Here is a 26,572-nt window from a genome sequence, read left to right as displayed (position 1 = left end):
TTGTCCTTGCCAGCCCAGAGCAGAAAATTGGCTAGGACCTCAGCCCTTCTAAAAGTGAGCTTTATTTGCTTGCGATCCCCTGCATGGGGGCTATGATACAGGAGTCTATATTTGGTCTAGCCACCTAGTCCACCACTCTGGATAGTTTTGGGTCATTCTGACAGAAGTTGAAAGATGTTTCAAAATTGCTTGGTAACCACTTACTTTTTCACTTAAGTCTTCCGTCTGGGCCTTTGTGTTCAGGTAACACTGATCACTTTTCTGTCATAATCCTTTGCAAGAGGCTGATGACATCAGCTTGCAGAAACTAGCTTGAGTTAGATGTTTGTGGAAGACCTAGCCCTTACTTCAGAAATCAGGGTATGAGTAGACCCTAAAGTAGTCTTAGTCTCTCTGAAAAGAATCCATCAGGCATGTGTCCACAGGTCCTTATAACTTGAGAATCCATCCTCCTCTCAAAGGCATAAAACCATTAGGACCACCTACCCATCTTAAGTTGAGAGGGTCAACACATTTTGGCCATCCTGGAGATGCACTCAGGGTTGGGCACCAATAACTCAGAGTCCCATTGCCATCCTCATGTGCCTTCCAGAATGAGACCAGTGACGTCTACAATCCAACAAGGAAGTCTTGAACACCACTGGGACATTGACCAGTTGCAGACTTATTCTATATTCAGCAAATACTTATTGAATGCCTACTATGTGCCAGGTTCTGTTCTAGGTACTAGGTCTACATTGGTAAAAAAAAAAAAAACAATCCCCCAACCCTTGGGGAGCTAGCTGCTAAGACAGACGCATCATGAATGTGAAAGAAAAGGGAATCAACATCAGATATGTGACCAGGTTTTGAGTTGAGGGATTTAAGAAAATAGATGCCTGATTCTTCTAACCTGTATCTAGGTGTTTTATGGTAATATCCTCAGGACAATCTAAAGGGTAGGGTAGGGCAATGGTTATTGAACACTGGTGCTTATAGAATCATAAGAGAAGCTTTAAAAAAATCTAGGCATTCATGTATGAAAAACTCACAGCTAATATCATATTCAGTGGTAGAAAATCTGAGAGCTTTCCCCCTAAGATCAGGAACAAGACACGGATGTCCACTCTCATCATTTTTATTCAACATAGTACTGGAAAGTCCTGGCCATAGCAATCAGACAACAAAAAGAAATAAAAGGCATCCAAATTGGTAAAGAAGAAGAAAAACTTTCACTATTTGTGGATGACATGATACTATATGTAGAAAACCCTAAAGACCCCACCAAGAAACGATTAGAACTGATAAATGAAATTTCGTAAGGTTTCAGCATACAAAACCAATATACAGAAATCTGTTGCATTTCTACTAATAATGAAGTAGCTGAAAGAGAATTAAGAAAATAGTCCCATTAACAATCGTTCCAAAAATAATAAAATATCAAGGAATAAACTTAGCCAACGAGGTAAAAGATCTGTACTCTGAAAACTATAAAACACTGATAAAAGAAACTGAAGATAACACAAACAAATGGAAAGATATTCCATGCTCATGGATTGGGAGAACAAATATTTTTTTTAAAAGATTTTATTTATTTATTTGAGAGAGAATGAGAGATAGAGAGCACGAGAGGGAAGAGGGTCAGAGGGAGAAGCAAACTCCCTGCTGAGCAGGGAGCCCGATGTGGGACTCGATCCCGGGACTCCAGGATCATGACCTGAGCCGAAGGCCGTGAGAACAAATATTTTTAAAATGTCCATACTATCCAAAGCAACCCACAGATTTAATGTAACCCCTGTCAAAATACCAGCAGCATTTTCCACAGAACTAGAACTAATAATCCTAAAATTTGTATGGAACTACAAAAGACCATGAATAGCCAAAGCAACCTTGAAAAAGAAGAACAAAGCTGGAGGTATCATAAACCCAGATTTCAAGATATACTACACAGCTGTAGTGATCAAAACAATATGGTACTGGCACAAATATAGACACATAGATCAATGGAACAGAAGCCCAGAAATAAACCCATGATTATATGGTCAATAAATCTTCAACAAAATAGGCAAGAATATGCAATGGGAAAAGGTCTCTTCAACAATGATGCTGGGAAAATTGGACAGCTACATGCAAAAGAATAAAACCGAACCACTTGTTTTACACCATACATGAAAATAAACTCAAAGACCTAAATGTAAGACCTGAAACCAAGCAAATCCTAGATGAGAACACAGGCAGTAATTTCTTTGACATTGGCTGTAGCTATATTTTTCTAGATATGTCTCCTAAGACAAAGGAAATCAAAGCAAATATATATTGGGAATACATCAAAATAAAAAGCTTCTGCACAGCAAAGGAAATAGTCAAAAAACAAAGACAACCTACTAAATGGGAGAAGATATTTGCAAATGATATAGCTGATAAGGGGTCAGTATCCAAAATACATAAAGAACTTATGTTCTTGAGGATTAAGGGGACACCAAAAAACCCCACAAATAATCCAATTAAAAAATGGGCAGAAGACATGAACAGACATTTCTCCAAAGAAGACATACAGATGGCCAACAGACATGTGAAAAGATGCTCAACATCACTCATTATCAGGGAAATGCAAATCGAAACTACAATGAGATATCACCTCACACTTGTGAGAATGGCTAGAATAAAAAACACAAGAAACAACAGGTGTTGGCAAGGATGTGGAGAAAAAGGAACCCTTGTGCACTGTTGGTGGAAATACAAACTGGTGCAGCCACTATGGAAAACCATATGGAGTTTCCTCAAAAAATTAGAAATAGAATTATGATATGAACCAGTAATTCCACTAATGGGTATCTACCCAAAGAATACAAAAACACTAATTCAAGAAGATATATGCATCCCGAAGTTTACTGCAGCATTATTTCCAATGGCCAAATTATGGAAGCAGCCCAAGTGTCCATCAAGAGATGAATGGATAAAGATGTGGCATATATATATATATATATAGAGAGAGAGAGAGAGAGAGACAACGGAATATTACCCAGCCATAAAAAGAACGATATTATGCCATTTGCAACAACCTGGACTGACCTAGATGGTATAATGTTAAGTGAAATAAGTCATTCAGAGAAAGACAAGTATCATATGATTTCATTCTACCAGAGGGGAGATGGGGGCATGGGTGAAATAGGTGATGGGGATTAGAGAGCACACTCATGATGCACACTAAGGAATGCACAGAATTGTCGAACGGCTATACTGTACACCTGAAACTAATATAACACTATGTTAATTTTACTGGAATTAAGATAAAATAATTCTAGGCATTAGATTTGTTGCTGTTGTTGTTGTTCCTAAGGCTCCACAGGTGATTCCAGAGTGGAACTAAGTTTAAGAATTGATGCCTAGGTCTTCCTCCTCCAATCCCCTGGAGATTCAGATTAATTCACTCTGGGTGCATCTCGACTTCAGTAGTTTTAAAAATTCCCCAGGCATTTGTACCATGTAGCATAATTTGGGAACCAGTAGTGTAATGTCATGGTTTGCAGACTTGAGTGTGTATCAGAATTACCTGGAGGGTGAATTAAAGCACAGATTACTGGGCTCTATTTCCATCCAGAGTTTCTGATTCAGTAGGACTGGGGTGGGGCCTGAGGATTTGCATTCCTATCGGTTACCGGTTACCTGGGAATGCTGATGTTGGTACAGGGGCCACACTTTGACAACCACTAATGTAGAGAATTTTCCCCATGTGTTTGCAATCTATGCCCCTTCTTTCTGTAATAGTATCTTGGTTTTTCTTTGAGGAAGCAGCTCTCCTCCATTCTCAGACCATGTTTTTGGGTATTCCTGACATCCTTCCCTGTCCACCCTCCACTCCAAGGATGGGTCCATGACCTGGGCTCAGCCAGCCAGTCAGTCAGTCACAGGGACTGATTCAAATTTCACACATGACCCAATTTTAGCCAAGGAGCATAAACCATGAGAGCTTAGCAAGAAGTCCTGGGATGGCAGCAATCTCTTCCCACAAGATTTCTATGTTGGTGGAATTTCTAAGTCAGCCTGAAGCAGCTGGAGACCATCTGGCCATAAGCACATAGGAAGAAGCTGCCTGAGAATAAAGTCAACATGGAGGAAAGAGATAAGAGAGCCAGAGCCAGAGACAGAGATGAGAGACAAAGAGAGACAGAAAAACAGACAAGTTGGGGGAGAGGTCTGATGATATTATCTGAATAACTAGATACGCTTTTTTTCCCCAAAGGCTTACTGCACCCTGGACTACACACACCCAGATAAACTCCTTTTTGCATAAGGCAACTGAATGTCTAATTTCAGGGTTTCAAACACCTACCCATCCATTCCCAAAGTTCAGGGTAAGAACTCCTGAGCTATAGCATATACCTTTAGAGTGTTCTTAGTTTCCAAACAGATGGCTGAGCCTCATTCTTATTTGGCAGACTTTGTCTTAGTGAGGCCTCCTCCAAAGTCCATTTTGCACAAATTAGGCTTTCTATCCACTTGTGTGTCCACTTTATGTCTCATCTGCATTCCGCACCACAGTGAACCCCAAAGAATTCCCACTGGTCTCAGCCTGCAGACCTCCTGGGCCTGGTATACCATAATGCGGGGCCTGGGACCAGGAACTAAAGGGACTGCCCTCTCCTCCATATCAGCCACAGGCTTCAGTAACACTGGATGGTGACCTCAGGCATATGCCCTCTCCACCGACAGACAGATGTCCAATTTTGTCCTTTAGGCTTCTTCTCTTCAGATTTACAGGCACAGAGTTTTTCAAAATCACCTCACTTTAGTGTGAGCTCAGCCCAGAGACGTTGTCCCACCTCAGGTCAAGTAGAGCGCACACCTTCTACAGACCATGCCTGTCTAGGCTCCGTCTGGGCTGCAGACATGGCCCCCGGTGAATGTGGAGACAGGCCCTGCTTTCCTCCTGCCCCCTGGCCAGTCCAGTCCTGTGCCTGCCTTTTCCTACTCTAGCAGGGACTCTCACTTCTAGCGCCCACTTCCAGATTCAGATCTACGGGAGATTTCAGCGTCAAGTCAGGGCTAAGAACCAGTGACCTTGGGGCTCATGGTCACCTACACCCTGGGATTACTTCCTGCATGGTTGATGCAGAGTTTAGAGACACCGGCACTTGGATGTTTTGAATTCCTCAAGCTCTGACAACTAGCCCCTTCATTCATTCTTCCGCTGCCTGTTATTCTCTCCAGGGGCTAATTGCAGGTCCCTTAATCCTCATCTTCCCGGTGTGGACTTCTGACCTCTGCACTGCCTGATTGTGGATGCCAGGGTGGTTCATAATTTTTCCCCAATTATCCCATCCTGATTTCCATTTATGACTGTGGCTTAAAACTCTAAGATGGTTACCGATTGTTTATTCAGCAAATGGTTGGTTTTTGAACAACTACTATCTGCAAGTCACTTAGCTCAACTGTATACGGGGATTTGGGAAATTTATATGGGAAAGAGAAATTGGATAATATATGTACCCTGAGCAAAGACAAAGAAGAAATAGGTGAGTTCTGGGAGAAACAGTTGGTTCAATTTTTTTTTGTTGTTGTTGGCAGAAACGGGGAACTGGAGGCAGACCATGACTGGGCACAGGTCGAGGTTTTGTCTTTATGTGAAAAACAGGAATTGAGATAATCATCACCAGTAACCGGAAACACTTCAGATTAGAGATTGGAGGTGCAAAGTGTGCATTACTTCTCTATTTGATTTGAACTCCAAATAGCTCTTACAGAACTATATAATGTCCGCATGGGTAAATATTCCCAGGCAGTGTGTGCCATTTTAATAGTAATGTCTACAGAAAAAGGCATGACTGCCAGCATTTGCACAGTAATCTCTTCTCTTTTAGTGTGGTCTCACCACTGCACCATTGCTGGCCCTCTGGGGGCCACAGACTCCAATGACGAAAGCATCCCTAAGCTCATCCTGGATATGTAAATTTAGGGTTCCTCCGTGCTTGCCCACCTGACACCTGTCTGCCTGCCTCTGACTCACACTCAAGAACAGGAAGCCCCAGCATATCCTCTCAACCCTCCTCTTGGTTTTCAGGAAGAAAGTCTCACTGATCACTCTGGTCTGAACCAGGCCCAGGTAGGGAGGGGGAGGTCTAGGTCATACGGAGGAAATCAGTGGGATTTCACTGAGGACCCAGAACAGCCAACATTCCTGTCCCCTAGGGACAGAGGTAGAGCTGCGGGCAGCCAGGACGTGTTCCTGGAGATTTGTGCTGAGCAGCCGCCTGAGCTCGGGCGGAGAGACAGGCTCTTTATCAAAGTAAAGATGACTGATGCTGTGGAGTTGCTAAAAACAAACCCTTCCAGGTTTTATCTACTTCCAGAAATGCTCACTTCTAAGTAGGTCAAAGTGTTCCTGAAGTAGGGCAGTAGCAAGTGCCAGTCTATCGCTTTGAGTTCCAATTCAGGGCGGCTTACCGTCACTAAGCGGCCACCACAAGGGATGGCACTTGGAGTCCGACCCTCAGTGCCACCTTCCCTCCTGCTCTCCCGTGTGGGAGGGGCAGCTGCAGCAGCTGGTAGACTCACAGGGCCCCAGGCCAGGCAGACGTTTCCCATATATCAAGTGCAAAGTGGATTTTGCCTTGACGTAATTCAGGTCAGTTTATTGAAGATTTCAGTAACAAGAGGGATGTGGAAGACACTGCCCATCCCAAATAAATGTGAGGTACTTAGTCCATGTGTCTCCAGAAAAGACTTCCCGGGAAACAGAAATGCAAAGATTTCCTCAGTTAAAACTCCTGACATCAGAACACTATTCCCTGTTCCCAACCTCAAGCTCCTGCTAAAGCTTAAGTCAGCTTCCACTACAGTTTTTAGGAGATGGAGAACAAAGTGAACCTGGTGCTTCACACACAAACTCCTCAGAAGTCCTTGATGCATGGTCTCCCTCCCACCTTTCCTTCCATCCTTCCTTCCTTCCTTCCTTCCTTCCTTCCTTCCTTTCCTTCCTTTCCTTCCTTCCTTCCTCCCTTCCTATAAATATTTACTGAGAACTTCTTATATCCCAGCCACTGTTCTAGATGCTGGGGATAGAGTAGTGAACAAAATAAACAACACCCCAGCACTTGTAGGGGGAACCGAGGGGGTGGGGCAGTGGGAGGAACAGACAATAAATGTTAAAAAATGTTGCTGTGTGGTGATAAATGCACTGAGGAGAGTACAAGAGGGAAAGGGTACACAGTGCGATGGGAGAGGGTGGGAATTAACCTGGTGACATCTCAGTGGAGATGCGCAGGACGTGTGGCAGCCAGCCGTCCAGGTATCTGAGGACCTGCAGGGTCCGGAGGGTCCCAGGCAGCAGGAACCAAAGGTGTGGGTGCTGGGGAATATGTGCGTGGCTTGACCCGGGAGTAGCTCCGTCAGGCAGGCTGGTCGGGAGAGTGGGAGGATGTGCTAGGAAGAGTATGGCCCCGCCAAACCTGTCCACATCCTAATCCTGGGCACCTGGAAATGTTACCTTACACGGTAGCAGACACTCTGCAGATGTGATTCGGTTAAGGACCCTGAGATGGGGGGTTGTCCTGGAATATTCCTGAAACTCCATCCTGTGAGGGCTCCCAGACTGTTGGTCAATAACCACTGAACCATTTCTGGCCCAGCCCATTGAGGCATGATATCCCCACATCAACCCCAACCCTTGACATCTCAAACCACCCTCCATCACACAGGTCAGCCCATCTCAAGAGTGTGACCTGAACGCTTCCTTCAATGACCACAGTTCATCACTGAAAGGGAACAGATCATTGAGAGGGGCAAGCCAGGGAATAACTTTGAATTTTCAGTTCAAATATATCAGATAGGATCTCAACCCTCTGGGTAGAAGGTAAAAGAAAGTTAGAAGAGAGGAGTAAACCATTATTTGGGGGGGGGGGTGAAATCACAGATCCAGACAGACCTGCTGTTAGTAGCCTGGGGGAAGGGCCCAGGATAAGCCAGGAATAGAAACTGAGGGAAGCGGGCTGCAGACTAGAGACAATACTAGGGCCTTTGCAGAACTTATACATGGGGGGCGCCTGGGTGGCTCAGTTGGTTAAGCGTCTGCCTTCGGCTCAGGCTGTGGTCCCAGGGTCTTGGGATCGAGCCCCATGTAGGGCTCCCTGCTCAGCCAGGAGTCTGCTTTTCCCTCTGCCTCTCCCCCCCGCCCCAGGCCCATTGACTTGTTCTCTCTTTCTCTCTCTCTCGCTCACTCTTTTTCTCTCAAAAAAATAAATACAATCTTAAAAAAAAAAAAAAAGAACCTATGCATGAAACTAGCAACTGAACCTTGACTCTGTGAACAGCCCTGGAAAGGATTCAGGCTGGAAACACCCTAAACTCACCTCTATGGAGCTATCAGGACTGGAACAAAGGACAGGTAGGGAGACTAACATTAACTGACCTCTGGTCCTAGGCTGGGAAGTCTAACACAAGGGAAGTAAATACTGTTGCCCCTTTTTATAGACTTTGAGGATCTTGCCCACGGATACAAGCCGGATTCAGACCCAGGTCTTCACGTCAGGACCTGCGGTCCCTCCGCATCTGTCATTGTTCATCTCATGGCCTGCTGCTAGGATCCGTGGCAAAGCCTTGTGGTAGCCAGGCCTCTTGTTTCATTCTAAACAGTCTGTGTACACGACAACATGACTAACTTTAAGTTTAAAAGCATTTTCACTGGGGCACCTGGCTGGCTCAGTCGGTAGAGCACGTGACTCTTGATCTCAGAGTTGTAGGTTTGAGCCCCATGTTGGGTGCAGAGATTGCTTAAAAAAAAAAATCTAAAAAAACAAAAGCATTTTTATTTAACACTGCCCCCATGACCCTTCCGGCAACTCTGAGATCTAGGCGTCTTTATCAGCTTCCCTTTGCACAGGTGTGGAAACTAAGATAAAGAGTGGCTTTGCACTCATTCCCCACCAGTCCTCTTCCTAGACCACCTGGCTCCCTGAGAATTAAACCCTCACTCGTTTCCTCAAGGATGTGTAAGGACACTTCTAAGAAAAAGATGGATGATTGTAAGACATTAATTGAACCATCTCACATTACTGATATTCAACCATTTTTGACTAACAAAATGCCAATTTCCTGTGGTTCAACCTAACAAATTAGACCTTAAAATGAAGATACTGATGCCAAGCAGAGACAGATGAAGCATAGGACACCTAGGTTCCTCACTTTGGGTTACCAAGGATGCTCACCTGATATGGAGAGAAAAAAAGCAGACATCTTTAGGGCTGGAGGGGACCCTACAGGTAACTCAGGAAGATAGGGATGAAGGGTAACACAAATGCTCTTTTAGAATAAGCAGCAATATGAGTGACTGTAGGGAATAATCAGGAAGAAAGACGAGCCCATAGAGAGGCTCCGAGTAGAAATCGGTCGCCTCTAAGCTGTGCCCAGAGAGAAGGAGACCAGATCAGAGGTGCACATGAGGGACTGGGGAGCACTGGACGTGCAGGGGTGAAGCCAGACAGGTGCAAGTTCCTAAATCCAAGGATGGCTAAGGGGACTTCTAAAATCACACACACACAATCACTTTAAACAAGATAGGATTGTTGAATTTAATCCAAAATGTTTTGTTCTGCTCTAAGGAATTAATAAAAGATGTACACAGAAAAGGTACAGAAAAACTGTACCTTAGGAAAGAAGTGTCTAACATTTTATATGCAAATTACTTTGTTCTAGATAAAAATCAGGAGATGCAGCTCGAGTATTAGGGGGGACTGGAGAAAGGAGAACAGGAGGAGGGGTGGGCAGGAAGCATCTGGATTTCAGCACAAAGAGGAATTCCTTACCATTAGAATTATACTAAAATGCAGCAGGCTTCTTCTAGAAGTAATGAGTTCCCAGTCCCTGGGAGCGCTCAAGTAATGCTTGGCTGGACTGTCAGAGACATTCAGAAGGGGCTCCCTATATAGGGAGAGAGTGAACCAGAGGACCTTTAGTGTGCTTTCCAATTCTAAGATTCCAAGAGTCCATAAAAGCCAATGTTCTGAAGTGAAATGAAATCTAATCAAGGACCACTTTTATTCAATTATAAAAAGAGAAATTTTAATTCTAACTTCTAATAATTCTGAAAAATGACTAGGAACTCCTTTTAGAATCTCTACCAATGCCTCTCCATCTATCTTAACACACACTTTTCTTTGAGAAGTATCAGCATGCAAGTTTGTTACATTTCTCACGCAAATGCACTGATTTTTGGTTTCAGGTATTCTTTATGGACAACTTCATGGCCATTTTTCACTGCAAACATATTGTATTCAGCTATGTTATTCTTAAACACGATTTTATGGGCCAGCCTGGAAACCCATTCCCACCCTACTCTCACGTGTATAATTCTGTTGTAGGAGAAAGTGAGTTCTGGTTTCCAAAGGGGTTCCCCCACAGCTGCTCGGTTAGGGGTGCAGACCAGCAGCTACAGTTTCAACATGTTACTTCGTACCTGAAAGGAAACGTCTGGGATCTATTCATCCTCCAGTTATTTTTCCCCGCTTGCCGTGGTGAATCCCTGTGGGTAGGCATATGGCGTCAACTAAAATCTGAGCGTGGCTGCTCTTAATGCAGACTCGCACTGAAAGCTAAGAGAGGGACTTTTGGCGGACTCTCCAGTCAGCAGGCAGGAGGAAACTTTTAGTCTCTGGATCTGACAGCAGAGGGGGTAGGAAAGGCCCATTTTGGTTCCTGGCAGCAGAAAGTACAGGAAGTTCCCATCCTGCAGAAAATCTGCTTGACAGCCTGGACTAGCTCCAGGGTTAGGCCGGCCCCTATCAGAAGTGGCCCCGGTTCGGCCTACTGTCCGGAGGGCTGATCAGAGTTTTTCTGCTCCAGCCGGGCACACTGGGACCTTTCTGGCTGGCGAGGCACCCACAGGATAAAATCCCTCTAGGGAGAGAGCACCCGAGGCCCGGGGTGGGAGGGAGAGTGAGAGAGAGCAGTGAGTCTGGCCACCTCTCTCTAAATGCTCATCCAGCTCTACTGGTTGAATAAAGGGCAGCCTCGTCAGAGGGAGGCACAGTGAACCTGAGTGCCTGTCTCAAGTGTCTTCAGAGTTGGGAGGCCACAGAGCACCCTGATGAAGAGGGAGACCTTGGGAAATGGATGGACCTGGCTGCAAATCGAGGTCCACCTCGTAAGTCACGTAAGCTCGTGACTTGGGGCAAGTTACCTAATCCTTCCAAGACTCACTTTCCTTGTCTATAAAATGAGAAAATAGTGTTGTTACTCGTATTAAGGCACTAACCCAGAAACCTGGTCCACAGGAAGACTCAATAAACATCAAGCGTTTTTATGAGTTGGCTACAAACTTAATATATAGCACCACAGACTCGCTCAGCATCTTCAGGCTGTTGGTACTATGTGCCTCCAGAGCCCAAGTGTTTGGCACTGTTCTGTACCTTCACACCCTCCTCAGCCTGGGCAAGCTGGTTCAGAGGCCAGCTGGGTGATGACAGAGAAATCATCAGGACACCCATGGGATAGCACTCTCTGTGAAGAGGCCAGAGTCACCCTGGGCCACTGGCCCTTTCCTCCAGGACATCGGCTCATAGGGTTCACCTCCCTGGCCTAGGTTTTGCTAAGCAAAGAGGTCTTTCCTTATAGCTTCTCCAGGCGTGCAGCTGAAGCCAGCGAAGAAACCATGCAGGAAAGGAAAAGGAACACATGTCTTATGTAGATGCACAGAGAAACATCTAGACTGGTTTTTGGAGCCTGGGGCAGAGGCATCCAGGACCTATGCTTTTTTTTTTCTTCCATTTAAACCATTTTTAAGTATACAGTTCAGTGGCTTTAAGTCACAACACGCCCATTGTTGTGTGACCACCATCACCATCCATCTCCAGAACTTATTTCACCTTGCAAAACTGAAACTCTGTCCCCATTAAACACTAACTCTCATTCCCCTTCTCCTTTTTTTTTTTTAAGATTTTATTTATTTGAGAGAGAGAGAATGAGAGAGAGAGAGAGCACATGAGAGGGAGGAGGGTCAGAGGGAGAAGCAGACTCCCTGCTGAGCAGGGAGCCTGATGCGGGACTCGATCCCAGGACTCCAGGATCATGACCTGAGCCGAAGGCAGTCGCTTAACCAACTGAGCCACCCAGGCGCCCCGCCCCCTCCTTTCAGCTGCTCATAACCATCATTCCACTTTCTGTTTCTATGAATTTGACGACTCTAGGTACCTCATGTAAGCGGAACCATACAGTGTCTGTTCTTTGGTGATTGGCTTATTTCACTTAATATAATGTCTCCAAAGCGTATCCATGTTGTAGCAGGTGTCAGATTTTCCTTCCTTTTTAAGGCTGGATAATATCCCGTGCTCATGCATATAGCACATTTTATTTATCCCTGTAGCCGCTGACGGACACTAGGGCTGCTTCTACCCTTTCAGTGTTGTGAATGGTGCTCCTGTGAACACGGGTGTGCAACAATCTCTCTGAGTCCTGCTTTCAATTCTTTCAGGTGTATAGTCAGAAGTGGAATTCTGGATCGCACAGTAACTCTATATTCAGTTTTTTAGGAACCCCACACTGTTTTCCACAGCAGGGGCCCCATTTTACATTCCCACAGCAGGGCACAGGGGTTCCAATTTCTCCACGTCTTCACCAATGCCTGCTATTTTTCTGTGGTCTTCAATTTTTAAAAAATTTTTAAAGATTTATTTATATATTGGAGAGACAGAGAGAGAGCAGGGGGAGGGGCAGAAGGAGGGAGGGAATCTGAAGCAGACTCCGAGCTGAAGGCTGAGCCCGACGTAGAGCTTGATCCCAGGACTGCGAGATCATGACCTGAACCAAAACCAAGAGTGGGCAGCTCAACTGCCTACGTCGCCCAGGTGCCCCAATTTGCTGTTTTTTTTTTTTTAAATAATAGCTATCCTAATGCATATAAAATGGTATCTCATTGTACTACTGATTTGCAGTTTCCTAAATTGTTAGTGATGCTGCCCATGTTTTCATGTGCTTATTGGCCTTTTGTATATCTTCTCTGGAGAAATGTCTAGCGAGTCCCTTGCCCATTTTTAAATCAAATTGTTTGTTTGTTGTTGTGTTGTAGGGGTTCTTTATATAACTTGCAGATTAATCCCTTCCAATTCATCTTTACTATCCCCTAGCAGAGGGGGCCAACCCCCTAAAGCAGGGACTCTCAACACTCATGGAACATCAAAATTACCAAGGAACCAAAGAAATACTGATGCCCCAGGACCTTGGTGGTGCTGAATTAACTGGTCTGGGGTGGGGGTCTGAGGCATCAGAAGACTTTTAAAAAGTATCTTCCGAGTGGTTCTCAGATGTAACCAGAGTTGAAACCCATGGGAGGTGCTGCCCTCCCCGCCTCACTGCTCAAAAAGTGAGAGGGGATAGATTAGGAGAGGAATGACGAGGTCCCACAGCGCCCACACCCAGTGAGGGGGGTAGCAAAGTCATAGGAAAGGCCAGGCCCCCGCTTGGTCACACAGCCCTATCATCAGCCCTGCCGCAGATATATCAGGAGGAAACAACCATCCACTGTCTCTGGAGAAGGGACAGGAACGAGAGACAAGAGAGAAGCCTCGAGCTGCCTGCCAGCCTGGTGGGCAAAGTGTGTGCTGGAGAACTCTGGGCTGTGAGGTGGGAACCTTGGTTCTACCCCAGCTTTGCCGTCAACTTTCTCTGTGGCTTCTGAGAAGTCACCTCGCTCTCCTGTGCCCAAGAGTGCCCCTAGAAGAAAGGAAACTGGGTAGTGCTCTGCTTCTCAACCCTGGCTGGACCTTGGATTCACCCAAGGACCATTTAAAAAACACTGACCCTCAGGTCCCACTCCAGAAATTCTGAATCCAGTTGTTTTAGGTGGCGATTGGGCGTTGTCATTTGGTAAAGCTTCCAGGTGATTCTATGCAGCCAGGGTTGAGAGCCGTGGTCTAGTGGTTCTCCCAAGTACCCTCCTCAGTGTTACCATTCCGAGGTTCTTCTGCCTCCATTTCCGGGGGCAACAGTCATGGCCTGAGCACTCATGTGGCACTTTGCACGTCCTACAGATACTGCCTTGCTTCTCACAGGAGAAGGAGGAGCACTGACCTGATGCTCTCTCTGCAAAGGTTAAGAGGACCAGTTCCCTTCTAAGAACTGAAAAAGAAACAGATTCTGACCTCTAGCGACATGGGATGAGGCCACAACCCCCAGAAGAATGTTCTATTCTCAGTCCAGCTGTGCATTGCGAGTTGGAGCACCTGCTGGAGACAGATCAGCTGGGAGGAGAAAAGACCAGGTGGCCAGCAGGCAGCCAGGTGGAATGGGGGAAGGAACAGTTTACTGAGTTTCGGCTAAGAAGCCAATACTCCCAGCAGGCCCTGAAGGGGGAGGAGGCTTTCCAAACTGGGGCCAGAGGAGGCCACGTTAGGGCCATGAGGGCTACTCCATGGCGCCCTGACTGCCAGGAACCGGACACCTATGTGTACTGAGCCCACGCGGGGGGAGAGGGCGGTGCGAGCTCACAGGCTGCCGTCTGAAGGCCCCGCTCATTGGCCTGTGCTTGGAGAGAGAGGAACCAGCCTGCAAAAAAACAGAGCCAAGGAAATGGGTGGTAGGCACTGGTAGGGGACTGCCTTTAAAAAGAAGCCATGCTGGCTGGTGGAGAGAGCTGGAAAGTTCCATGCCTGCTTCCTTCCCTGCTTTCTCTCTTGCCCTCTCTTTACCATCTCTCCTCCTTAGTGCCCCTTGTCTGTTACCTCCTCATCAACCCCTCTCCCTCTAGAGTTCTCGCCCTGGATCACAGACTCCCTCTGCCGGCTCTCTGGCTCTCTGCTCCTGCATGGCTGGTTTACTCCTGCCAGGCCCCACAAGCGGTAGGGGCCCACCTGGTGGGCGGCAAGGAGGGGACGCAGGGTCCACCCAGCCACAGGTTGGGGAGGCCTGGCCTACATCCGGAAGTCTCAGCTCTTCTCTGGAAGTAGAGTCCTCCCTGATGGAACCACCCACACCTGCAGACCTTCCCAGCACAGGATGTGCTGTCCTTGGTTTTGTCTCCAAAGATGGGGGTCGCTAGATGGGATGTGGGGGAGTTTGTAGCTATTTTGCTGACTAACCGATGACAAATGATGTAATAACTATACCACGTATTGCGTGCGTGCTGGGCACTGTTCCAAGTGCTGTGTGTATTTCACATCATCCACCCTCACAATTCTGGCCCCCTTTGTGCCCCAGTTTCCCCTTGGTCAGACTTCAAACAGAGCCACATTCCTGAGTTTCACGGATCTTCTCTTCCTTGGTACGATGAGTTTCTCCAGTGGCTACTTCAAAGGACCCAGGAGCTGTACCCGCAATTCAAACTCCAATTTACTGACACTGTCCCTCCTCAGTCTTCAGAGGAAAGGGGGGAGAAGCAGGTGATGGCTGAACTGGGGGAAAGGGACACAGGTGTGTGTGTGTGTGTGTGTGTGTGTGTGTGTGTGTGTGTGTGTGTGTGTGTGTGTAGAGAAAAGAATCAGGTTTTAGTTTCCAGTTTTCTCCTGGTGGAAAAAAACCCCAGGGACACTCTTGGAGGAGTCGGGCAGCACGAATAATGCAACCTGCTACTGCCATCTGGTGGACGAAAGGAGGAAGTCAGGCTGTGGAGGTGGACCAGATGGAACTCGAAACTCAGGACCATTTCAGCAACTTAATTAGCCTCAGTATGTATCAGGAAGTCTGTAGCAGGTCTCCATGGTGCCCCTGGTGTCCCTGCCTCCAAACAGGTCCCTGCCCTCTTTTCATTTCATAAATACCCAGCACGGGTCTGCACAGAAGGCGCCCCTGATGTAGATCATCTGAGCAGTTAAGAAAATAAGCTCAGAACCAGGAGAATTTGGTGTCACCCTCTGGGCCTCAGTTTACTTAATGTAATGACTCAGTGAAAGACTTCAAAGCCCCTGCCAGGCTTGTCTTTTTAAGTTAGTGGTTCTCATACTAGAGTGAGCATCAAAGTCCCCAGAGAGCTTGTTAAAACACAGACCATTGGCCCCTGCCCCCAGTGTTTCTGACCCAGTAGGTCTGGAGTGGAGTCTGAGAATTTGCACTTCTAAAGGTTCTCAAGGGATGCTGATGCTGCCAATCCAGAGACACCCCTCACCTTGGAGAATCACTGTTCTAAGTAGTTCAGTCTCCTTGGTGTGAGGGAAAAAGTGAATAAGCAAGCAGAGAATTTATGTAAAATAAATAACAGAGCTTATATAAAACAGAAGCCAGGGCTCAAATAACGTATCTATTAGAGCCCCATACATAAGTGTCTCGTGGCCTGGCAGGGCTGAGGGGAGGGTCAAACCTGCCAGGGAGCCCAGCGTAGCTCTGGAGCAGGAGGGTGTGGGTCAGCGCAGAAGGGAGAAGGCTAGACGCTGGCCACAGGTACAAGAAGACTTTTCCAAATGTTGTGGGAGAGCTGGAAGAGGTCTTAGAGGCCATCTAATCCAGCTTTCATTTTAAGATGAAATGGACTCACAAAGGTTACATGACTTTTCCAAAGTCACACGGCCACTCAGTAGCTCTTTTTCTTCAAGTTCCCAACCCGCTCCCTTCACAAGCAGGTCCCAGAGGAATCCCACACGGTCCAACAGGTTCACGAGACCGGTTAGTTCCGCGATGTTCTGGGGTTAGGGGTTAGGGTGGGCCAGCGCCCCAGCGGCCCTTGGCACGTGCCCGCCCCCTCAGTTCCCCCTACCTTTCACCAAGGGGAAGAAGCAGTCCATCTCCACGCTGCTTCGGGAATGGGAGATGCACAGGGCGCTGCTGGGAACCAGGCCCTCCTGGGGGGGGCTCCGTTCCGTGGTGCGGACCAGACACCAGCCCGGCCGCTCGCTGGGCCGCTCCAGCAGCTCCACCGTCTGCCCCACCTGGATGGTCAGCTCGCTGCTGTGGCCCGCATTGAAGTCCTGGAGGACCACGGTCAACTCACATCCGCCAGAGAGCTTGGGGCAGGGTGTGGAGTGAAACGTGGGGGGTGGAGGGAGGAGATGGTGGGCCAGAGGGGAAGGGAGACAGGATGTGTGTAGAGGAGAGGAGGAGAGGAAGAGGAAGGGGAAAGATGGGATCCGGAGCGGAAAGAAGGCGGAAGATGGAAAAGGGAGTTGGGAACAGGAAAGAAAACAAGAAAATAAAGTAATTGACACAATGCCGTTCAATCATCCCACCGCTCTAGCTCGGGCCACAGCCCGGAGCCTGCCCAGGACCGAGCTTGGTTTTAATTCCTTCTTGTTCGCCCGGAGTTATCCTTACCTTCCTTTGCCAAGCTTCCAGTTAACTGTGCCCCCCTCCCCCTCCCCCAGTATGTCTCTTTACTTCTTCCCAGGGCACTACCTTTACCCCGTCCCTGCCCTGTGTCCACCCTCCAACACTTCCTGGGCACCATTTCCAACTCACTCACTCCTGCGTGCTTCTAGCTGAAATTTGGGAATAACGGAAGAGAGGACCTCCTTCCTCCTAACCTTTGCAATCTTCCCCCTGCCCATCCCTAGCTGTACCCTCAGCGGAAAACAGAGGCTGCCAGTGACACAAAAGAGAAGGAGGCATCAAGTCCAAGGAGAAGCAGAGCAGAAGGGGAACAGTGTTGGCTTACCTTAGCCCAGCCGCTGGGGGCCAGGAGAAAGAATGGGAAGGGAAGAAGAGAGGTCACATCGTACTTAGGAACCATCCTCAGTGCCCCGTCATGCCCTCCCCCCGGGCCTGGCCCTTCCCCACTGTACTGGTTCTGGGGCAGAACCAATAAAACTGCGGGGAGAGACCCCCGGGTAAGAACCACCTCTAGCTGAAAGCCGAGACCTTCTCTTCTCCCCATGAGAAACCACCAGTTATTAGTTTGTCTCACGGAGCTAAGCACAGAGCCTCTCTCTTGAAATAGCAGCTGCACTTAGGGGCAGAATGAGGGGAAGAGAAGGGAAAAAATGGGAGACCCAGAGGCCCAGCTGGACAGCCTGTTCTCCCCAGGGTTCAGCCCAGACAGTGGCTCAGTGGGACAGTCCCCCTACCACCTTCGGGGAACTTGGCCTCAGTCTGTGCATCTCTAATGGAAGCCTCCAGGGCCTGCATTGGCTGCACCAGCAGCCGTACAATGCACTAGTCCAAATACATGGTGTAGCTATTTCACCTACATCCTGGGAGGCTTCTGCTGAATGGAAAACACAGCAAGCATCCCAGTAAGTAGAGAACCAACACCAACCACTAGGCCCCAGAGCTCAGCATTCCGGACTGTGAGACTTTCCTATTAAAGGAACTTGAATGGCACAGTGGGCTTGAGAAGGCTACATGATGCATCAGACTGACAGTTGCCGTACGCATTGCCACCCATCCCTGAGCAGGGAGCCTGCTCAAAACACATGTCCGTGGATGGGCATGGTACTGCCACTGAGATTTGATCAGGAAGAGAAATTTGTAGGGCAGAAGTTGGAAGAGGGAAAGAGACAGAAGAAGAAAACCTGCTTGTTGGCTCATTTTTCCATTTAACTTTCTTGGTCCCATTAAATGCACAGACTCTACCCCTGTCCCTGTCTGGTGCTCTCTTCCCTAAAGCATCATTTTGAGAAGAATGTTGTGGGATGGTAATCCCTCAAGTCTGCAGAGTGCTTTTACACTGTGCAAAGTACCTTCACATTAACTCTCCACAACGACCAGGTGCTGTTACCGTCTCCACCTCATCCAGCCAAAGAACTTTAAGCTCAGAAATGTCAAGATCATCGTTGACACAATGAGTGGGCATAAAAATTGCCTAAGGAATTTATTAGACATGCAGATGGCTTTGCTGTTTCCTCGCTTGCCCTAGCCCCCAATTACAGGTTATGATTCAGGAGACCTAGGAACGCCTATTTTTTTTTTCTTTACAGTCTTGAGGTCTTTTATTTTCTTTACATTAATCATGCCATGAATTCATAGGGAATGGGTTCCAGCAGTTCAGTCTCCTTTCCATTAGTTCTCACAAAGTGTGCTTCTGGGTGGGGCAGGCTGGCGCTTCAGTTGAACCCAAGTACCTTTCTCTTTGGCTTCCTTCTTTTTCTGATCATTTTCCTTCACACGCTTCAGGAAGCTGTCTCGGCTCTTTGAGGGTTTAATATGCTCAATGCGTACATTAATTCTCCTGGCAAGAATCTTGCCCTTAACTTGTTTGTTTACAACAATGCCAACAGCATGCTGAGTAACATTGTAGACTCCTCCAGTTTTGCCATGGTAACATTTGTGGGGCATTCCTTTTTGAACAGTACCCGTTCCCTTGATGTCCACAATATCACCTTTCTTATAGATTCACATGTATGTGGCCAAAGGAACAACTCCATGTTTTCTAAAAGGTCTAGAGAACATATAGTGGGTACCTCTCTCCTCTTTCCCTTTGTGTTGGTCATTTTGGCGAATTACTGGAAGATGGCGGTTCCGGCCGAAAGGCTAGGAATGCTTATTTTTAACAAGACTCCCCCAGCTTATGATTCTGAAAAGGGGGTCCCTGAGATACTGCCTGAGAAACACTGGCTAGATGGCTTCCCAGGGTCACCCAACTGGACTTGAACCCGGCCCTGGACCACAAATCCCATGTTCTTTACAGCACACACCAGAGCAAATTATGTACAAGTTTTAGGTATGTTTGTGGTTAGAAGGGGTGGGAGGCAGGTGGAGAGAAGCCATCACTGGCCTGAGCTACTGGTCTTCTCAGGGTTGGCTGGGCCTGCATCAAGTTGCTTACACTTTTTGGACTTCAGTTTCTATCTTGACCAGTCTACACTAGGAACAGCTACATCACAGAAACACAAGTTTCACAGAGTTAAGTTCACTGATATTCTATTTCAGTTTTTTTTTTTTTTCTCGGTTGCTGGTGGCATCCCACTAAGTTGATTCCACTTTCCACTAATGGAAATTTGTAGAATTTGCAAATTCCATTTGTAGGATGTTAGACTAGATGATCACAAAATTTCCTGCTAACTCTGAGAATTTCTATCAACGAACTCTTATGCTTCAGTGGAGTCACTCCTCTGTGCCAACCTCAGGATTCTTTCCCGAGGTCAGGTGTGCACATGACCTGAGATACAACTTGCAGCCCTTTCAGGGATGGAAATGGCACTTTTGCAGCAAAGCAGAGGGAGCCTTAGGCTCTGGTTACAAACAGCCCAGCGTGACGCCAGACACAAGACCCACTAACCACCCCCCCCCAAGTTACATCTAGATCCACCCACAGGCAGGTGGGGTCTGTGGTGGGGGAGGAGAGGATAAAGAACCAGGCTGTGTGCCTCTATAATTCAAAGATCAAGAGAAACCTGGAAAACACCAGCAGATGGTGGTTTCTGCTTCCTGTGGGCTGCGCAGGCCAGACAGACAGAGGAGAAAGTGGAAGAAAGATGATCAACGGGCTCACAGACCCAGCCAAAACCCATTATGGCTCAAATATAGGATGAATGTCCTGGTTTGCCTCACCTCAGTGGTGTGATCAAAGAGATTTGCCACACTCGATCCCCACTCCACAGCAATAAGGGATTTCCAAACAGTGGTGGCGAGGGGCTTAGGAGCAGGGGATGAGTCAGTGGTCAGGCAGAGCTGCCTCTGAAATCCCGCCTCAACTTCTCCCCAGAGCAACAGGGAAACTTCAGGCTCCCCAGGGGACTCTGGGTTCACACTTGAGAAACCCTGCTTCAGAGAACCCAGGACTGGAATCAGTACTGGAAAGTTCGAAGAGCCCTTGCAAGGAGGGGCAAGGGCAGAGGGGCCAAAAGACCTTTGAGGGATCTTGGCACACTTAAAACATTTGTACTTGAAGTCCTCAAAATCATTCATTCATGCCTCACGCTTTAAGTTTTCTCCTGGACTGAGATGAGTCACACCACCTACTGAACATTAATTACAGAGTGTGCCCCTCATTAACCAATAAAAACCAAATTCCTTCACAAATACTAAACGATCAGTTTCTTAGAAAAGTACCCGTGCAGTTTTCTTTCTGAGCAGTTGTGCTGTGCGTCAGCAGGTCTGTCTCGCAGAGCCCCGGGGTCATTACTTTCTCTGCCCATCTGGCAAGGACCAGTGACCAGTCCCCACTCTCCCTGTCCCTTCCCCTTTGCAGTGCTGCACTCCATTACAGTGGCACATTCAGAAAAGTCCCCATTTCTCTCCCCGAGCTAAATCTCTGTCCCAGAAGATTAAATAGGTCTTCAGAGAATGTTGCAAACATCTTTGTCTTCACCTCATTCTTCTCTTGCCCACAGCCTTTAAGAACTGTTTCAATGTCCCCTGCAAATCTTTAAAATGTTTTCTCAGTGAACCATGTTCCTATCTGACAGGCTGAGACCGGGGGTGTGGAGGGAGGGTGCCCAACCTCTCCCCACTGCAGAGGTCCCAGGTGATTCGACAGGTGTCCGGAAGGGCTATCATGCCCTGCTCAAAACTCCAAGGCTGCATCATATTTGTATTGGTTATTTTCAAACTATTGGCTATGGATGCTTAACTTCCAATCTACCAATTTGATCCCACTCTAGATTTTATGACCAAACTCATTCCCAGGAGGGAAACGTTGGGAGCCCTGAGTTGGTAGCACAGACTCTCAGTGTGAAGTCAGGTGTTTCTGAGTCTTCTCTTACTGTGCACTCCAGTTTCTAGAATATTTTCCCCCCTTATTCCCTTCACTGCGCACCTCCCCCCCCACCCCAGAAGTCTCCGACTTGGCCCCTTCCTGGGAGCTTCTCAGGCATTTTCTTTTTTCTTTTTCTTTCTCTTTCTTTCTTTCTTTCTTTCTTTCTTTCTTTCTTTCTTTCTTTCTTTCTTTCTTTCTTTGCTTGCTTTCTTTTTTAGCATTAGATTCTTTAATATTTATTATTATTATTACTGTTATTATTAACATATAATGTATTATTTGTCTCAGGGGTACAGGTCTGTGATTCATCAGTCTTACACAATACACAGCGCTCACCACAACACAACACACATTTGCCGAGCTCCCTAGGACCTTGCCCGGGGCCTGCTAAACATTTCTGATGCTAATCACTGCTTAGATTTCTGCAAGCCCCCGCCCCCACTGCTGAGTCATCCTCCGACTCTTCCCCTGACTTTCCCAGCCTCTCTCCTTCCTGGGTCCTGACCATTTCCTGTGGAACCTGTTCCTGTGATACCCAGTCCTTGGGCGGACTTTGCCCTCCCTGCTCCTGGGTGTTCCCACGTGGCCCCCTCTCCAGCACAGAGGAAACACACACAGGACACCTCCATAACCACCCTCATTCTCACTCACATTCACCAGAAACGACTGCTTTCATTTAGGTCCATTTTTGCTTGGTTACTATTTGGAGATTGCCTGAACTCCTCCCTCGTGTATAAACAGCATGAGCTAGATTAGCCCTGAGAACTTCCTCGTGTTATGGAAAAAGATCTGATTATTCCCTGTGGCCTTTCCAGTGATATTCGGAGAGGTAGAACATGACCCGCCCAGCATTCTACTGTCATCATTTCAGGTCCCCGAGCTTCTGCCTGCCTCTTTGTCTCTACCAGACTCTCCTGAGGGCTATGGACTCTGGCCCCTCACTGGCTGTGTGACCAGGAGCAAGTCACTTAACCTCTCGGTCTCACTTTCTTCATCTGTGGAATGGGGATATAAGAGTATCTGCTTCATAGGTTGCATTAAATGGGATAATAAGTTGGCTCTATGCCCAATGTGGGGCTTGAACTCACAACCCTGAGATTGAGAGACACATGCTACTGACTGAGCCAGCCAGGCACTCCCAATGAGGTAATATTTTTTTAAGATTTTATTTATTTAGAGCGAGAAAGCAAGTGCGAGCAGGGGGAGGGGCAGGAGGAGAGGGACAGGGGGAGAATCTCAAGCAGACTCCCCACTGAGTATGGAGCCCAATGAGGGGTTCCATCTCAGGACCTTGAGATCAAGACCTGAGCCAAAATCAAGAGTCAGACGCTCAACCCACTGAGCCACCCAGGCACCTCAAGATATTTTTAAAGCACTTAGGACAGTGCCATCTACAGACTAAGCTCTCTAAATGCTTGTTTATAAATAAATTCTAGAGGTATTAATTAATTATCATTATTATTTAAATTTGAGGGAAAGGAGTAGAGAAGAAATGGTAAAAAGGAATCAAATGTCTGGAAATAGACTATACCAGCTGTAAATAGGCATGCAAATTATTATGAGTAAATCAAATCTTTTTCCCTTTTTATAATCTTAATGGAGTCTTGCCCTAATCCAGGCCAATTAGAAGAATGGCCTGAAGGCTTCTAGGGAAGGTGACTCAGATGCCTTTAAGGGTCCCCCGACTCAGCACAAGCTTTTTCTGCCAAAGGACAAGGGGATGGTGGGCTCTTGGATCCCTTTATGGAAAATGAGGATTCATTCTGCATTGCTTTCCATGCACTGTCCATCTGAAGAGCAGCCCCGCCCAAGAGCCTGAGAATTGCTCACAACACCTGCTGCCGAACCCTGCTGATCCCGTGAGCATCAGCTCCTGCCACTGCTTCCCCATCAGGTAAGTCAGACTTCCTCCTCCTCCCCTGGCTGCCTGCCCTCTGATTCACTCTAATTCCTCCACGGTGCTCAGCCAGGGTGAGGCACAGAGTTCTCTGCATTAACGTCTGCCTATGAATGACAACGTGGGAGGCCAGAGCTGGCCTTAGAAAAACGTGAAGTTGGAGGGTATCTACTTGGTGTGGTTTTAGGGCACCGAGAGGACCTGCCAACTCCTGTTCGAAACAGTCTTTCTCTCCCCCAACGGCTCCTGCACCTGCTGCCAATGCCTCCAATCCCACAGTCGGAGAAGCAAATGTTCTCACCATGAAATGTCTCAGAACAGAGTCTGTGTACGATTCCCTTCCAATTACAAAAAGATGAGAAGCAGCACATAGGTGACGTGCAGTTGTACTCATATAGCCTTAAGCATGAATACGTTCAAAACAGCATTCTTTTAAATGAGAAAACTATAACATCAAAAAAAAATCCGAAAAATAAAATAAAATAAAAAAAATAAAATAAAATACAAAAATAACAGGAAGGGAATGGGTAAGTAATTATGATATATACACTAATATATATACTACGTAACTGTTTAATTATGTAGTCATTACATATTAATAAAGCTCTATAACAGTTAAAAATTTCTTACCTCATATAATATAAAAAGGACAGGAGATAAAGTTGCAAATATAATTAGGTGAAGGACATCACTAACAACAACCCTATTCAGCAGAAATTAACAGGAAGGAAATTCATCAAAATGTTAAGACTGGCTTTACTGGGTGGAAACCTGGGGGATTTCACCCCTCTTTCTAATTTCCAGTATTGCCTGATATTTCTGACCTAAGAGTTATTTTATAAGGAAAGTAACAATAACAACTTGTATGAAAGTCAACAATGGAATGGAGGGAAAATGCAATACTCCCAGGAGGCATAATACTTTGAGGGGAAAAAGGGGCAGTGGACAGAGGGATAGTTCCCAGTTCTGCCCCAGGACCACTGTGTGAACCTCAGGAAAGGCCCGAGTTGCTAATGATGCCTCTGTGTAGAGGCTTTAAAATCCAACACTAGAAACCTCTGTCCCTGCACTCCTGTGCAATCCAGATGAGCTCTTCAGAAAGGAGGTCTCCTTATAGGAGTTTAGTGCTCTGTTTCCACCCTGATTGGGATCTGAAACAGGTGTATCGCAATGTCTGGACACTGAGGGACACTGTTGTGGAGCTCTGGGATGCCTTCAGTCGCTGGTAGGTGGTAGCTAACCTGGGTTGCTGCCAAGTCCAGTTAAGAGTCTAAAGCTTCATTTTTGTTCCCTGGAGCTGGGGCTGCTCTGACTGCAACTGATGGAGCTTTTTGGTTTAGTGGGTTCCCATGGGGTTGAGATGGAAGGCGGAGCCCCAGAGAGGCACAGAGTGTGGTCTGCGGTCAGTAGAGGTCTCATGAATTGGGTAGAAATTAATAGCGGGAAGAATGCAGGAGCGGGAATCGAGAGGCCGTGGTGTAGGTGCAGGTTCTATCTGTGTGTGGCATTGGGAAAATCCCTTCCCCTCTCTGTACCTGAACTTCCTCATTCTTACGATGAGGAAATTGGATTTCAGGGGCCCTTCCAGTGTTGATATTCTACGGGTGAAATAGTTCCTATGTTCACTCATTAACACACAACTCTGTTTAATTTTTTCGAGCACTTTATCACTAACTTATCATTAACGGGTTGTTTATTTACTTGACATATCACACATCAAAATGTAAGGTCCAGGAGCGCAGAAGACTTCTCTGTCTTGCTCACAGTCACATCTCCAGAGTCTAGAGTGACACCTGGCCCAGAGCAGGTGATCAGCAAATACTCATTGAGTGCCTGAGAATGAAGCCCTCAAGCTATTGCCTGGTGCCGAGCTGTGAGGTACAGCTGCAGTGGCTCAGGGCTCTCGTACTGGCTGCTCGCCTCTTCTCATCAGTGTCTTCCCGACCCCACAGTTTATTTGTTCAGAACCCCTTTTTGAGAAATTATCTCACCCTCTGATCATTTGGCTATATCTTCATTAATTCCTAAGTGTGATAAAAATGACAAGGGGTGGGGGGAGATATAAACCCCCAAGAATAAAGAGAATGAGAGGTAAGAATAGACACGAGAAGCCAACATTTTTTTTTGAATAACAGAAAGTCCCTGCAAGAGTGGGTTCTGACCCGGTAGAATGGAGATGAGATGTGAGTTCCTGCCATTAGCCCTGCACAACCCTTGGAAAGGCTCAGGAAGAGGAAGCACCAGGCTGCACTGGGGGTCAGAGTACAGGTGGGGCTAAAAAGGGAAGAGGGGTTGTAAAGGGGGTACACCCCTCGGTCCCTCTTCTAGGCGATGTACCCTTTCCTGAAAAATTGAAATTCACTGAAGGTCCACGTACAGAAGAGGGAGATGGCCACCATCCTTGATCTTGTTGTCTCCCAGAATCCTGGCAGCCAAATATAAACATTTTACATAGACCTGAGGATCTTTCATTAGGGAAACCAAAAAGATGTACAGATACTCAAATTCTGACATTTGGAGATCCCTCCCTTCACTGCAGAGTGGAACCTTCCAATAAATGTACTCCTTCCATTACACAGAGTATCCACTTGTCTTTTTTGGTGCCTTGTTCATAAATATGAATCTGATCCGGCCAAAGATCCCCAGACTTCACAGAAAAGCCCCTCTGACAGAGACCAAACAAAACAAAGAAGAAGGATCAGGCACTCTGAGGAAACAACACGCAGGCAGGACAACCACACTTCAGCAACACTGCAACATCCTCAGGAGATGCAAGAAAGGTTTTATATCCATGAAAACAGACAAGCTGCTACAGAGAGGGGGACATTTCAGAATGAGGAAGAGCTCTCAGAAATCACAACTATGGTGGGAATGAAACATCTCGTACATGGGTCGGAAGACAGAGTCAGAGACATCTTCCAGAGAGCAGGACAAGAGCAGTGAGAGAGGAAAATAAGAGCGAAAATGTAAGAAAATTAAAGAATTGATCCAACAAGTATGAGACAGACAGAATGAAAGGGAATAAATCGTCAAGAAAAGTTCCCAGGACTGAAAGGTACAAACTGCCAAGCTGACATATTGTTCCAAGTGTCCGCTGTGATGAACTTTAAAAAGACCTACTCTAAAGCATGGGGTCAGGACACATCGGC

At 46.9% G+C, this 26,572-nt stretch overlaps 1 protein-coding gene and 1 pseudogene across 6 annotated transcripts in view; both read right to left on the bottom strand.

Moving 5' to 3' along the window:
• The window catches only part of KALRN (kalirin RhoGEF kinase), a 694,375-nt gene that overhangs the window by 168,117 nt on the left and 499,686 nt on the right, over nucleotides 1-26,572 (bottom strand). For all 6 annotated transcript variants that reach the window (XM_088024799.1, XM_088024801.1, XM_088024804.1 and 3 more), the window contains one exon: nucleotides 16,652-16,898. In XM_088024799.1, coding sequence (XP_087880925.1) covers nucleotides 16,652-16,898 — 247 coding nt within the window. The remainder of the gene's footprint in view (nucleotides 1-16,651; nucleotides 16,899-26,572) is intronic.
• Nucleotides 18,820-19,319, bottom strand: LOC114199413 (large ribosomal subunit protein eL21 pseudogene; annotated as a pseudogene).

Source organism: Eumetopias jubatus, unplaced genomic scaffold (genome assembly GCF_037043125.1).
Source record: "Eumetopias jubatus isolate StellerSeaLion01/CBP00866 unplaced genomic scaffold, mEumJub1_p1.0 scaffold_1, whole genome shotgun sequence".
In the NCBI taxonomy this organism is placed as follows: domain Eukaryota; kingdom Metazoa; phylum Chordata; class Mammalia; order Carnivora; family Otariidae; genus Eumetopias; species Eumetopias jubatus.
Note: the sequence above shows the minus strand (reverse complement) of the source record. Positions and strands in the feature narration are given on the sequence as shown.